A 16,284-nucleotide genomic window follows, 5' to 3' on the forward strand; every position below is an offset into this window, starting at 1 on the left:
ACCCAATAGGTCCACCGACGACGCAATTGCAATCACACTGCCCTAACCCATCTGGACAAGAGGAATACCTATGTAAGAATGCTGTTCATCGACTACAGCTCAGCATTCAACACCATAGTACCCTCCAAAGTCGTCATTAAGCTCAAGCCCCTTGGTCTCGACCCCGCCCTGTGCAACTGGGTCCTGGACTTCCTGACGGGCCGCCCCCAGGTGGTGAGGGTAGGAAACAACATCTCCACCCCACTGATCCTCAACACTGGGGCCCCACAAGGGTGCGTTCTCAGCCCTCTCCTGTACTCCCTGTTCACCCATGACTGCGTGGCCATGCACGCCTCCAGCTCAATCATCGAGTTTGCAGACGACACTACAGTGGTAGGCTTGATTACCAACAACGACGAGCCAGCCTACAGGGAGGAGGTGAGGGCCCTCGGAGTGTGGTGTCAGGAAAATAACCTCACACTCAATGTCAACAAAACAAAGGAGATGATCGTGGACTTCAGGAAACAGCAGAGGGAGCAGCCCCTATCCACATCGACGGGACAGTAGTGGAGAAGGTGGAAAGTTTTTAAGTTCCTCGGCGTACACATCACGGACAAACTGAAATGGTCCACCCACACAGACAACCTCAGGAGGCTGAAGAAATTGAGCTTGTCACCAAAAACATTCACAAACTTTTACAGATGCACAATCGAGAGCATCCTGTCAGGCTGTATCACCACCTGGTAAGCCAACTGCTCTGCCCACAACCGTAAGGCTCTCCAGAGGGTAGTGAGGTCTGCACAATGCATCACCGGGGGCAAACTACCTGCCCTCCAGGACACCTACACCACCCGATGTCACAGGAAGGCCAAAAAGATCATCAAGGACAACAACCACCCGAGCCACTGCCTGTTCACCCCGTTACCATCCAGAAGGCGAGGTCAGTACAGGTGCATCAAAGCTGGGACCGAGAGACTGAAAAACAGCTTCTATCTCAAGACCATCAGACAGTTAAATAGCCATCACTAACATTGAGTGGCTGCTGCCAACATACTGACTCATCTCTAGCCACTTTAATATTTTAAAATTGGATGTTATAAATGTATCACAAGCCACTTTAAACAATGCCACTTTATATAATGTTTACATACCCTACATTACTCATCTCATATGTATATACTGTACTCTAAAGCATCTACTGCATCTTGCCTATGCCGTTCGGCCATCACCCATCCATATATTTATATGTACATATTCTTATTCATTCCTTTACACTCGTGTGTATAAGGTAGTTGTTGTGAAATTGTTAGATTACTTGTTAGATATTACTGCATAGTCGGAACTAGAAGCACAAGCAATTCGCTACACTCGCATAAACATCTACTAACAATGTGTATATGACAAATAAAATTTGATTTGCTACATTAGCTGCAGTGAAATGTCTCCACAGATCAGATAGTGCCCATGGCATTTCCCTGTAAAGATGAGGAAAAACATGAGAAAAAAAACAACATACAATACCATGTACAGATAAATAGTTAAGCAGTTAGATTAAACAACTCCTTTGTCAGATAAATGTTTTAAAATTAAACATGTATGGAAACAGGTGAATTAATACTCCTCAGTTAGCAGGATCAAGCAAGCTAAAACACACATCATAGCAAAAACTAACTAGCAGAAAGTATTTATACACCCTTTGCTGTAGGCTACTATTTACTAGTTAACAAAAAATCATGTATGTCATGTAAAATATATTCACCCCACCCAGTATTGTAATTAAAACTTACCAGAAAGCATGTAGTCCTTGGCTCAGACAGTGTACTCGTGTGGGCTCAATAGCATCTCATTAGTGTGCAAGATCTTGAGAATCAGCTGTACATGTGATGGAAGAACGCACTGTGCATGCAGAGGGTTGCAATTCCATTGAATTGGGGATAGTTTAACCAAAATATGCCACAAGACTTAGAATTGCCTTATGTGTATCCTACAAAACAGTTTCACTGTTATAAGCTAACTTTTTTGACTTTTTGAAATTCCCCAAAAATTACAGGGCTTAACTTCCCGTGGAAAATTTCCGAAAAAATGTGGGAAATTTACTGGAAAGTTTCCGGCCCTTTGCAACCCTACACTGGACCCTACATCACTCTCTGATGGATATGTCCCCGCCAAGGTCTGGAGAAAGAGAGGGGGTGTGAGAGAGGGGAAGATAGAGGGGGTAGAGAGAGAGAGAGAGACTATGCTGAGAGACTGTACTGGTCACTGACTTACTACAGCTAATAACCACCTGCTTTGGATTTAGCTGAGGTGAGTGTCTCTTCTCCTCCTCCCCCTCCCTCTTCTGTTCTCTTCATCCCTTTCTCTTCTCCTCCTCCCCCTCTTCATCCCTCTCTCTTCTCCTCCTCCCCCTCTTCTGTTCTCTTCATCCCTCTCTCTTCTCCTCCTCCCCCTCTTCTGTTCTCTTCATCCCTTTCTCTTCTCCTCCTCCCCCTCTTCATCCCTCTCTCTTCTCCTCCTCCCCCTCCTCTGTTCTCTTCGTCCCTCTCTCTTCTCCTCCTCCCCCTCCTTCTCTTCTGTTCTCTTTGTCCCTCTCTCTTCTCCTCCTCCCTCTCTTCTGTTCTCTTTGTCCCTCTCTCTTCTCTTCCTCCCCTCCCTCTCTTCTGTTCTCTTCATCCCTCTCTCTTCTCCCCCTCCCTCTCTTCTGTTCTCTTTATCTCAGTGGTGAGAGGTAGAGAGAGAGAGTGCGATGGACCTGTCACCTCCAATCGCCAACAATCCCTTGTGTGTGAGCTCTCAGCAGGTGTTGAGGTCGGCGCAGAAATAGCAGCAGAATCACAACCAGGAGTCCCATAGGGTGGCACACAATTAGCCCAGCGCCGTCCTGGTTTGGCCAGTGTAGGCCGTCATTGTAAATAAGAATTTGAACTGACTTGCCTTGTTAAATAAAAAGAGAGAGAGTGATTGGCCTTGGCTCTTTCAGCTAATAGGCATTATGATGTCCCTAGACAACATTACAGAACTATTTGGCTGTGTTAATAATCACCATATTATTTCAGGTTTATCTTCATGTGTTTTGCATGTGCTTGTAGAGAACCATTATGGTAGTATGTGCAAAACACATCATACTGCATCATAATTTGACACTTTCTGTATTTTGAAAGTTCTATAACTTGATTGCTGACATGGAAAACATTTAAGGACTGTATCAACAGTGGCTTTTGAGTGGAATTGTCTTTTAATCCGGGTAATCCTGTGGTGTGTACTTTCCCTCTCTGTGCTGTTGATGTCCTCAGGATGGAAGACAGGTGAAAGGCATTATCCTCCTTCTCTCCTCCTCTCTATGCCCTGGCTAGTGGCGAGCTCCCATGATACCTCTCCTCTTCCCCCGTCTCCTCTCCTCTTCTCTCACCCCTCTTCTCTCCCCTCACCCCTCCTCTCCCGTCTCCTCTCCTCTCCCGTCTCCTCTCCTCTGCAGAGGACAGAAGCCTAGAGGATTACTCTACCTGGCACACACTACTTCCCCTGTGGCACAGAGAACTGGGTTAATCTATACTCACACACACACACACACACACACACACACACACACACACACACACACACACACACACACACGTGTCTAGAACCCACTTTTTCATTGGCATGTCTGTGGAAACCTGTAGAGTTTTGTTTTGTTTGGATTCCTCAGACCTAATTGTAACATAATATAGTAGTAGACATCCACCGTTCCCCCTGCATCCTGTGTTGATACAACAAACTAGTCTTAGTGTTAGAGTTTCCCTTTTGTGTTGTGTTCTCTCCCTGTTCGGGAGTGCCTGGCCAGAAATACTGAGATTGGTCAATTGTGTTGCCAGCATTGTGAAGGAAACAATCACCTATTATAGAATGTGGGAGTGAGCAATATGTGAAATCCACAAACAAACACACTCACAAATATGCATACAGGGTACGATAGACGGGTAGAGAGAGTCGATGAGAAGGTGGAGCGAGAGAGAGAGCTTGTAGAGGTGACAGACTTCACAGCTTCATAACAAGTGTTAGCAGAACACAGTGATATGATTATGTAAATCCTTCTCCTCAACGTACATTATACATTAAGTCTATATATAGTTTACTGCATACAATGGCAGTCTGTGAACACAAGGCTCTTGCGGACTGCAGTATAGTACAGATTATATATACTGACTGGTTTGTATTGCCCCCTATTCCCTACATAGAGCAGGGAATAGGGGGCAATGGGCCATGTTAGGCGGCCCTATGGGCCATGTTAAATAGTAGTGAACTGTATAGGGGGCCATTTGGGAAACACATATTGACTGTTATGATTGGATGAGGTCAGCTGTGCTCTCTCTCTCTACAGCCTATCAGCAGGGCTCTTTGGGCGGTGAGCGGAGCTCTGGACCTATCCGGTGCCAGCGTTGTCGGGAGGTGTGTAAGGGAGAGGTGGTGCGTGTTCAGGACACACACTTCCACGTCAAGTGTTTCACCTGCACAGGTAAGGACACGCATGGCTACCTTCACTGCTTATTAGAAAGGTGTCTGTCTGCACTCTGCAGGGAAAGCCCTCTTCCTGCAGTAGTAGGTCACTCCTGAATGTTAAGGCTCTTACAGGCTGGGACTCAGACTGTGACGTCAAGTCCCTGTCGACACACACACACACACACACACACACACACACACACACACACACACTCCAAGCCATGCCAATAATGATCCAGACGAAGGATTAGAAGAACCGTGTAGGAGGGCGTGGGCTCCTGCTAAGAGGTGTGTAGGAGGGCGTGGGCTCCTGCTAAGAGGTGTGTAGGAGGGCGTGGGCTCCTGCTAAGAGGTGTGTAGGAGGGCGTGGGCTCCTGCTAAGAGGTGTGTAGGAGGGCGTGGGCTCCTGCTAAGAGGTGTGTAGGAGGGCGTGGGCTCCTGCTAAGAGGTGTGTAGGAGGGCGTGGGCTCCTGCTAAGAGGTGTGTAGGAGGGCGTGGGCTCCTGCTAAGAGGTGTGTAGGAGGGCGTGGGCTCCTGCTAAGAGGTGTGTAGGAGGGCGTGGGCTCCTGCTAAGAGGTGTGTAGGAGGGCGTGGGCTCCTGCTAAGAGGTGTGTAGGAGGGCGTGGGCTCCTGCTAAGAGGTGTGTAGGAGGGCGTGGGCTCCTGCTAAGAGGTGTGTAGGATATTGAATGCATTGAAGATGGCGCCGACGGAGATGGCAGCATCGCGACTAGCTCTTAGGAGACTTTGCAGTATTTTTCATGTTTATGTACATTTTGTTTTACATTATTAGTTCAGGAAATGCGGTAACTCACCAGAACTACCAGCATTACGACCAGGAATATGACTTCCCTGGAGCAGATCCTTTGTTCACTCTCCCCAGAGCAATTTAACTTATTCCAGAGGCCGACCCAAAACATCGGCGGCAGAGGAGAGGCACTTGAGGTGGCCTGCTGGTTCGACTTTGGAGGTGTGCACACCACCCACCACTTCCGAGTATATTACTCGCTAATGTTCAGTCTTTGGATAACAAAGTTGATGAGTTTGGATCAAGGATTTCTTTCCAGAGACAAATTGGGGCCTGTAAAATACTTTGTTTCACGGAAACATGGCTCTCTCGGGATACTCTGTCAGAGTCAGTAAAGCCAGCAGGATTCTCAGTACATCACACAGACAGGAATACATTCAGTTGGTTGCAAAATGATTCACCCGCCTTGGCATTTTTCTTATTTTGTTGCCTTACAACCTGGAATTAGATTTGTATTATTTGATTTACACAACATACCTACCACTTTGAAGATGCAAAATATTTGTTATTGTTAAACAAACAAGAAATAAGACAAAAAAACTGATCTTGAGCGTGCATAACTATTCACCCCCCCAAAGCCAATACTTTCTAGAGCAACCTTTTGCAGCAATTACAGCTGCAAGTATCTTGGGTTATGTCTCTATAAGCTTGGCACACCTAGCCACAGGGATTTTTGCCCATTCTTCGATGCATAACTGCTTCAGCAGTGAGTAGAACATTTAAACGTGTTAACCTTCACAAGGCTGCTGGCCCAGATGGCATCCCTAGCCACGTCCTCAGAGCATGCGCAGACCAGCTGGCTGCTGTGGTTACGGGCATATTCAATCTATCCCTATCCCAGTCTGCTGTCCCCACTTGCTTCAAGATGGCCACCATTGTTCCTGTACCCAAGAAGGCAAAGATACCTGAACTGAATGACTATCGCCCCGTAGCACTCACTTCTGTCATCATGAAGTGCTTTGAGAGACTAGTCAAGGATCATATCACCTCCACCTTACCTGTCACCATAGACCCACTTCAATTTGCTTTCCGCCCAAACAGATCCACAGACGCAATCGCCATCACTCTGCGCACTGCCCTATCCCATCTGGACAAGAGGAATACCTATGTAAGAATGATGTTTATTGACTATAGCTCAACATTCAACACCATAGTACCCTCCAAGCTCATCATTAAGCTCGAGGCCTTGGGTCTAAACCCCGCCCTTTGCAACTTGGTCCTGGACTTCCTGACAGGCCACCCCCAGGTGTTGAAGGTAGGAAACATCACCTCCACTCTGCTGATCCTCAACACTGGGGCCCAACAAGGGTGCGTGCTCAACCCCCTCCTTTACACCCTGTTCACCCATGACTACGTGGCCAAGCACACCTCCAACTCAATCATCAAGTTTGCAGACGGCACAGGCTTGATTACCAACAATGACAAGACAGCCTACAGGGAGGAGGTGAGGGCTCTGAGAGTGTGGTGCCTGGGAAACAACCTCTCACTCAACGTCAACAAAACAAAGGAGATGATCGTGGACTTCAGGAAACAGCAGAGGGTGCACCCCCCTATCTTCACGTTCCTTGGCATACACATCACTGACAAACTGAAATGGACCACCCACACAGACAGAGTGGTGAAGAAGGCGCAACATAGCCTCCTGAGGTTGAAGAGGCTAAAGAAATTTGGCTTGTCACCTAAAACCCTCACAAACTTTTACAGATGCCATTTGAAAGCATCCTGTCGGGCTGTATCACCGCCTGGTTTGGCAGCTGCACCTCACGCAACCGCAAGGCTCTCCAGAGGGTGGTGCGCTCTGCCCAACACATTACCGGGAGCAAACTACCCGCCCTCCAGGACAACTACAGCACCCAATGTCACAGGAAGGCCAAAAAGATAATCAAGGATATCAACCACCGAGCCACTGCCTGTTCACCCTGCTATCATCCAGAAGGCGAGGTCAGTACAGGTGCATCAAAGCTGGACTGAAAAACAGCTTCTATCTCAAGGCCATCAGACTGTTAAACAGCCATGACTAGCACATTAGAGGCTGCTGCCTATAGGCATAGACTACAAATCACTGGCCACTTTAAGGAATGGAACACTAGTCACTTTAATAATGTTTACATATTTGGCATTACTCATCTCATATGTATATCCTGTATTCTATACAATTCTACAGTATCTTAGTCACTTAATGTTTACATATCTGGCATTACTCATCTCATATGTTTATACTGTATTCAATAATATTCTAATGTTTTCTATAATATTCTACTGTATCTTAGTCCGTTCCACTCTGACATCGCTCGTCCATATGTATATAGTCTTAATTCATTCCTACTAGATTTGTGTGTATTGGGTATATGTTGTGTAATTTGTTAGATGTTACCTGTTAGATATTACTGCACTGTCGGAGCTAGAAGCACAAGCATTTCACTACACCTGCAATAACATCTGCTAATCATGTGTATGTGACCAATAACATTTGATATAGTTGTTATACACACTAAGGAGATGTAAAACATTTCTCTGTACAATCTCTACCTACAGTGTGATGCATTGTGTCATGATAACAACAGTGCTGTAGGTAGGGCCAATGCTTTGTGGCTGTGCTATCATCTTAGAAGTTTAAATGAATGCCTGCTTCAGCACGTCACATACAATAGTTCACTGCCACCATAGAAAGCGTTTGTATAAGCTACTTAGTCGAGGATTGTTTCAAATGGGGTTTTATGATATCCCCCTCTACTTTCACTTGTGTGTTTTCAGTTGAGGGGTTGCTGTGGTAACCATGTGAAAGGGCCCCCTTCCTCTGATTGGTGGTTATTCTCAGCCTCACTAGGGAGCCTCAACCAATGGGAAACCCCCATTACAAAGACCAGAGAGAAGGTTCAGGCAGAGAGAGAGAGGGGGGGGTATATTTCTCCCTAAGTCATGATGTCATGTGTTTGTTTCTCCATCTCTCTGTTTCTGCTCTCTCTCTCTCTCTCTCTCTCTCTCTCTCTCTCTCGCGCCTTAACCTGAGCTCTCCTCTCCACTCCTTTCATCTCAAAATGGAACCAATGGAATAGTCTCAAAAGTGCAAAATGCAAACTCAAGCAAAAATAGTTAGACATGGACGTATTTGACCCAGGTCTGACCCGGACCAAAGCAGAGACGGGTAATGCCAGTACAGTAGAGCAGTATTGTGTGACCATGCCCTCCCTCTATGTGGTTCAATCCACTGTTTCCAGTAGCATCGATGGCCACAGCTTTCTAAAGACCTGCTATTGTTTCACTGTCACCCCCTACCCTTCCTTCCCTCCCTACCCTTCCCCTCTTCTACATGTTCTCTCCTCTAGTCATCCCCCTGTTTTCTGTTCTGTTTGTTTTTCATTCCTGTTGTTTGTCTTTGGCTGATGATGATCTGGGTGTGTGATGGGGAATGGAAAAGACACATGAAGAAGATAGAGAGAGAGAGAGAGGTTGGTCACGGTTTAGGCCAAACCAAGAATTAATCTCTCTCTCTATGATAGTTATCCAAGCATGAAATCAATTTCCCATCATGGGACAGTTTGACATTGACGTGTTCAATGTGTGATAGGGTGGCTAAATGAATAAGTCTGTGTGTGTGATAGGGAGGCTGAAAAGGCTACGTTACACTCTGGTCAATTTCATTTGATGAATTGTAAAACACCAAGTTGGACTACGTGGTCATATTTGTCATAACCATGTATTGTTCCTGTGATATTAGTTAATTTATCTTTCTAACTTGGTCTTTTTGTGTTGTCTGTCTGGCTGTAAGGAAACATATGGAAAATATTCAGACCCCTTGACTTTTTCCACACTTTGTTACGTTACAGCCTTATTCTAAAATTGATTCAATTGTTTTTATCTCTCATCAATCTACACACGATACCCCATAATGACAAAGCAAAACAGATATTTAGAAATGTTTGCAAATGTACAAAAAACAAATGGAAATATCACATTTACATAAGTATTCACGCTCTTTACTCAGTACTTTGTTGAATGTGGAGCGTCGCTGGACAGCTATTTTCAGGTCTCTCCAGAGATGTTCAATCGGGTTCAAATCCGGGCTCTGGCTGGGCCACTCAAGGACATTCAGAGACTTGTCCCTAAGCCACTCCTGCATTGTCTTGGCTGTGTGCTTAGGGTTGTTGTCCTGTTGGAAGGTGAACCTTCACCCCAGTCTGAGGTCCTGAGCTCTCTGGAGCAAGTTTTCATCAAGGATCTCTCTGTTCTTTGCTCCGTTCATCTTTCCCTCGATCCTGACTAGTCTCCCCGTCCCTGCCTCTGAAAAACATCTTCACAGCATGATGCTGTCACCACCATTCTTCACCATAGGGTTTCCTCCAGACGTGACGCTTGGCATTAAGGACAAAGAGTTCAATCTTGGTTTTATCAGACCAGATAATCTTGTTTCTCATGGTCAGAGAGTGGGCTGCCTTGTGCCTTTGACTGAGGAGTGGCTTCCATCAGGCCACTCTACCATAAAGGCCTAATTGGTGGAGTGCTGCAGAGATGGTTGTCCTTCTGGAAGGTTCTTCCATCTCCATAGAGGAACTCTGGAGCTCTGTCAGTGTGACCATCAGGTTCTTTGTCACCTCCCTGACCAAGACCTTTCTTCCCCAATTGTTCAGTTTGGTAAGGCGGCCAGCTCTTGGAAGAGGCTTGTTGGTTCCAAACTTCTTATGGATCAAATCCGGTTAGCGGGATCGATTTGACAACATCCGGTGAAATTGCAGAGTTCAAAATTCAAAAACAATTCTTAGAAATATTTAACTTTCACACAATCACAAGTGCAAAACACCAAATTAAAGCTTAACTTCAGAATTCAAAAAGGCTTTACGGCAAAAGCAAACCATGCGATTATCTGAGGACAGCGCCCCATCAAACAAACATATGACAATCATATTTCAACCCGCCAGGTGCGACACAAAACTCAGAAATAACAATATAATTCATGCCTTACCTTTTAAAGAGCTTCTTCTGTTGGCACTCCAATATGTCCCATAAACATCACAAATGGTCCTTTTGTTCGATTAATTCCATCGTTATATCTCCAAAATGTCCATTTATTTGGCGCGTTTGATTCAGAAAAACACCGGTTCCAACTCACCCAACATCTAAGTTACCTGTAAACTTTGTCCAAACATTTCAAACAACTTTCCTAATCCAACTTTAGGTATTTTAAAATGTAAATAATCAATAAAATTTAAGATGGGATAAACTGCGCTCAATAGCGGAGAAAATGAAAGTGGAGCGAGCTTCAGGTTACGTGCCCCAAACAAAACAGTCCACTTGGCTCTACACCCAGAAAGGAAATGGCTACTTCTTCATTTCTCAAAAGAAAAACATCAACCAATTTCTAAAGACTGTTGACATCTAGTGGAAGCTATAGGAACTACAAGCATATTTCTATTAAAACAGGCTTGCCATAGAAAACCAATGGAAAACAGATTGACCTCAAAAAAGTATTTCCCTGGATGGATTGTGCTCAGGGTTTCGCCTGCCAAATCAGTTCTGTTATACTCACAGACATTATTCAAACAGTTTAAGAAACGGAGTGTTTTCTATCCAAATCTACTAATAATATGCATATCCTAGCTTCTGGGCCTGAGTAGCAGGCAGTTTACTTTGGGCACGCTTTTCATCCGGACGATAAAATACCGCCCCCTATCCCAGAGAGGTTAAGAATGATGGAGGCCACTGTGTTCCTGGGGACCTTCAATGCTGCAGAAATGTTTTGGTACCCTTCCCCAGATCTATGCATTGACACAATCCTGTCTTGGAGTTCTACAGACAATTCCTTCAACCTCATGGCTTTTTCCTCTGACATGCACTGTCAACTGTGTGATCTTATATATATATATATTTACAGGTTTGTGCCTTTCCAAATCATGTCCAATCAATTGAATTTACCACAGGTGGACTCCAATCAACTTTTAGAAACATCTCAAGGATGACCAATGGAAACAGGGTGCACCTGAGCTCAGTTTTGAGTCTCGTAGCAAAGGGTAAATAAGGTATTTCTGTTTTTATTTGTCATAAATTTGCTAGAAATTCAAAAATCTGTTTTTGTGTTTCATTATGTGGTATTGTGTGTAGATTGATGAGGGAACAAAATAATTTCATCAATTTTAGAATAAGGCTGTAACGTAACAAAATGTGGGAAAAGTTAAGGGGTCTGAATAGTTTCCAAATGCACTGTTTAGGGAGAACTCTTTATATTCAACTCATTTCACCTTGTGAAACAATAATACACTGTTTAGGGAGAACTGTTTTTATTCAACTCATTTCACCTTGGGAAACAATAATACACTGTTTAGGGAGAACTGTTTTTATTCAACTCATTTCACCTTGGGAAACAATAATACACTGTTTAGGGAGAACTGTTTTTATTCAACTCATTTCACCTTGGGAAACAATAATACACTGTTTAGGGAGAACTGTTTTTATTCAACTCATTTCACCTTGGGAAACAATAATACACTGTTTAGGGAGAACTGTTTTTATTCAACTCATTTCACCTTGGGAAACAATAAGTGCCATTTTCTATGAAGCTGTTCCTTTCAATCCTTCCTCAGACTCTCACTGTCTGTTATCATCACTTGTCTTTCTTTGTCTGTTTCAGTCTGTCTGTCTCAGTCTGTCTTTCTCCATCTCTCTCAGCAGGGAGTTCAGTAGCATTGTGATGGAAAGAGCAATAGAGGGACAGACAGAGATTATTATTATTATTACAGCATTCTTTGAGTGTAGCAGCACTCCGTTATAGAGAAGTCATTTTAATTACATTCTGTTGTCGGCTCCGTCTTTTCTCTCTATTGTAACAACCAATACAGCACGCACACACACACGCATATACAACCCCTTCTGTACACCCTTCACTCGTTTGTCATATCTCTCCCTTACTGTATTGATTCACATTAGATCCAGAGCTCAACATTATGATAATTGATTTCTCATGCATTACTGAGAGAGCACTAATCGTGTTTATCCTCCTATTTAAACCCATTATAGAGCAACTGATTATGGCGTGGAGAAGAAACCTTGTAATCTAAGTCCAAGACAAAACACTATGGAAAATACATTGATATAGTGTAGAAAATAAACTGTGGAACATACACTAACTGTATGATTTATTGTATGGGATAGTAATGTCTTAGACTATTCTTATTGACAAACATTTAAGGAGAGGCAGCACAACAAAATTTCAACTTAATAATATGTACATTATCTTTTCAATGTACATGACATTGCCTTATCTTTCATTGTCACTGGCAATGTGACATTTCTGTTCTGCAGCTCTAAATTGACCGTAAATACCAGTATCACAGTAGCCACTAGCCAATAAGTTTATAAACTATTAAAACATTTGAGCAACTTTTCATCCAAAACATATTAGACTCTTGAATAACGCAATAATTCACAAGCATTTGCAGACAATTAAAGGATATAATATATGAATATAAATGTACAGTTTCAGGATATTAAAGTTACCTTTAGAACAAACCAGTTTGCATTTTATCGGACAATGAAAGAAAGTTGAAAACCAATCGTGTCACGTCCTGACCAGTAAAAGGGGTTGTTTATTGTAGTTTGGTCAGGGGGTGTTTGTTTAGTGTGTTTCGGGGTTGGTTGATGTTCTATGTTTTCTATTTCTATGTGTTTTTCTATTTCTTTGTTGGGGTTTTGGAACGACCTCCAATTAGAGGCAGCTGGTTGTCGTTCCCTCTAATTGGAGGCCATATTTAAGTGTGTTTGTGGGTGGTTGTTTCCTTGTATAGTCTGAGCACCTTACGGGACTGTTTTCGTCATTTGTTTTGTGTAAGTCTTTTGTTTTCCTTCGAATAGAAGATGTTCAATATACCCGCTGCAGTTTGGTCTACTCCATACGACGAACGTTACAGAACCACCCACCAAGAAAGGACCAAGCAGCGGAGGAAGGAGCAACAGAGGAGCTATTTGGAGTCATGGACATGGGAGGAGATACTAGATGGTAAAGGACCATGGCACCAGGCTGGGGAGTACAAGCGTCCGAAGGAGGAGCTGGAGGCAGCAAAGGCAGAACGACGGAGGTATGAGGCATTATATCCTCCATTTCAGGAGGAGAGGAGGCAGCCCCCCCAAAATAATTTTTGGGGGGCACACGGGTAGTTTGGCTGGGCCAAGGGTTAGCCCTGAGCCAACTCCCCGTGCTTATTATGGGGAGCGTTTGGCGTTAAGAGCACTGTGCTCTTAACGCTGCTCCTCGCACTAGCCCTGTGGTGCGTGTCACTAGTCTGGCGCCTCCAAAGCCAGCCCCACGCATCAGGCCAACAGTGTGCAGTCCCCGTCCAGAGCTTCCGGCGACAGTGCCCCGTCTAGAGCTTCCGGCGACAGTGCCCCGTCCAGAGCTTCCGGCGACAGTGCCCCGTCCAGAGCTTCCGGCGACAGTGCCCCGTCCAGAGCTTCCGGCGACAGTGCCCCGTCCAGAGCTTCCGGCGACAGTGCCCCGTCCAGAGCTTCCGGCGACAGTGCCCCGTCCAGAGCTTCCGGCGACAGTGCCCCGTCCAGAGCTTCCGGCGACAGTGCCCCGTCCAGAGCTTCCGGCGACAGTGCCCCGTCTAGAGCCTCCGGTGACAGTTCCCCGTCCAGAACTTCCGGCGACAGTTCCCCGTCCAGAGCTTCCGGCGACAGTGCCCCGTCCAGTGCTTCCGGCGACGGCCCACAGCCCGGAGCCGGCAGAGACGGCCCACAGCCCGGAGCCGGCAGAGACGGCCCACAGCCCGGAGCCGGCAGAGACGGCCCACAGCCCGGAGCCGGCAGAGACGGCCCACAGCCCGGAGCCGGCAGAGACGGCCCACAGCCCGAGGTCTCCAGAGACGGCCCTCAGCCCGAGGTCTCCAGAGACGGCCCTCAGCCCGAGGTCTCCAGAGACGGCCCTCAGCCCGAGGTCTCCAGAGACGGCCCTCAGCCCGAGGTCTCCAGAGACGGCCCTCAGCCCGAGGTCTCCAGAGACGGCCCTCAGCCCGAGGTCTCCAGAGACGGCCCACAGCCCGGAGCCGGCAGAGACGGCCCACAGCCCGAGGTCTCCAGAGACGGCCCTCAGCCCGAGGTCTCCAGAGACGCTCCTCAGCCCGAGGTCTCCAGAGACGCTCCTCAGCCCGAGGTCTCCAGAGACGCTCCTCAGCCCGAGGTCTCCAGCGACGCTCCTCAGCCCGAGGTCTCCAGCGACGCACCTCAGCCCGAGGTCTCCAGCGACGCACCTTAGCCCAGAGCCTTCAGCAGTGGTCTACAGCCATGAGCCTTCAACTGGGGTGGGCAGGTTAGAAGGGGGACTAAGGCCGGAGCCTGAGCCACCTCCGTAGTTGGAGGATTAGGGAGGGGGGGTGTAGCACGGGAGCCGTCGGTGACGGTGGCCACCCTCCCTCCCCTCCTTTTTAAGTTTGGGGTTATATTTTGTGGGGGTTTTGTGTTTCGGTGCATCCGGGGTCTGCACCTTTGGGGGGGGGGGTGTACTGTCACGTCCTGACCAGTAAAAGGGGTTGTTTGTTATTGTAGTTTGGTCAGGGTGTGGCAGGGGGTGTTTGTTTAGTGTGTTTCGGGGTTTTTGGTTGATGTTCTATGTTTTCTATTTCTATGTGTTTATCTACTTTTTCTATTTCTTTGTTGGGGTTTTGGAACGACCTCCAATTAGAGGCAGCTGGTTGTCGTTCCCTCTAATTGGAGGCCATATTTAAGTGGGTTAGTTTTCTCTTGTGTTTGTGGGTGGTTGTTTCCTTGTATAGTCTGAGCACCTTACGGGACTGTTTTCGTTGTTTGTTTTTGTGTAAGTGTTTTGTTTTCCTTCGAATAAAAGAAGATGTTCAATATACCCGCTGCAGTTTGGTCTACTACATACGACGAACGTTACAAATGGAACATGAAAATAATAGACTAGTGGTTTCAGTTGGCAGATGGAAGTCTGTATAAAATAATAGACTACTGGTTTCAGTTGGCAGATGGAAGTCTGTATAGAATAATAGACTAGTGGTTTCAGTTGGCAGATGGAAGTCTGTATAGAATAATAGACTAGTGGTTTCAGTTGGCAGATGGAAGTCTGTATAGAATAAAAGACTACTGGTTTCAGTTGGCAGATGGAAGTCTGTATAAAATAATAGACTACTGGTTTCAGTTGGCAGATGGAAGTCTGTATTAAATAATAGACTACTGGTTTCAGTTGGCAGATGGAAGTCTGTATTAAATAATAGACTACTGGTTTCAGTTGGCAGATGGAAGTCTGTATTAAATAATAGACTACTGGTTTCAATGGTCAATGGCAGATGGAAGTCTGTAAAATATTTTATACAGACAACTTTGAAGGTAGATATAACATTCCTCATAATATGTAGTAAAACATTCACGTTTCAAACAATTAAGTAGCTATATGTTTTAAAAATGCATACTGCCTCCAGCTCACTGCAAAGTGGTGTGAGATGTGCAAATGAAGCCTGCCTTCCCTTGCCTATCCATTTGGATGGCGAATGGAAAGGAACGCGGGCACTTCAATTACCAGTTGAAAAATAAATACATTAGCTCTTTTTAATCGTAGCCTCAAAAACTATTTTTAACACATGATTGCATTTAGAATTTTGTGCAATGATTGGGCCTATAAAAACAGTGTCTGACAGATTTTCTGCTCAAAGTCTCTGTATCTGTAGGATGTGCGTGTGTGATAAATAAGATACATAACGAATATACACACGTGCCAGTTTAATTCCACTAAATGATGCACATTAACAATAGACCGAAAAGCATGACTGGTAAACTGTATTTACATCATCTGGTATTTACATCAATGAGTAGGCTAAAAAGTATTATTTTGCTTAGTTTTTTTTCTTCTCCCGGACAATTGGCCGTGGCAATTTTATTTATTGGCTTTTCTATTTTTTTACGGCCAAAGGCCAGCTATTACTGGCTAACTGAAACCCTGGCGAGGACGCACATATCCACACACACACACACACACTAAGGATGATATGTAGTATTATATTACTGGTAATGGTAGCACAC

At 45.4% G+C, this 16,284-nt stretch overlaps 1 protein-coding gene across 2 annotated transcripts in view; it reads left to right on the forward strand.

Moving 5' to 3' along the window:
• The window catches only part of LOC106604260 (actin-binding LIM protein 3), a 183,731-nt gene that overhangs the window by 15,675 nt on the left and 151,772 nt on the right, over positions 1 to 16,284 (forward strand). For both annotated transcript variants that reach the window (XM_045717924.1, XM_045717923.1), the window contains exon 2: positions 4,337 to 4,471. In XM_045717924.1, the coding sequence (XP_045573880.1) occupies positions 4,337 to 4,471 (135 nt within the window). The remainder of the gene's footprint in view (positions 1 to 4,336; positions 4,472 to 16,284) is intronic.

Source organism: Salmo salar, chromosome ssa05, assembly GCF_905237065.1.
Source record: "Salmo salar chromosome ssa05, Ssal_v3.1, whole genome shotgun sequence".
In the NCBI taxonomy this organism is placed as follows: Eukaryota; Metazoa; Chordata; class Actinopteri; order Salmoniformes; family Salmonidae; genus Salmo; species Salmo salar.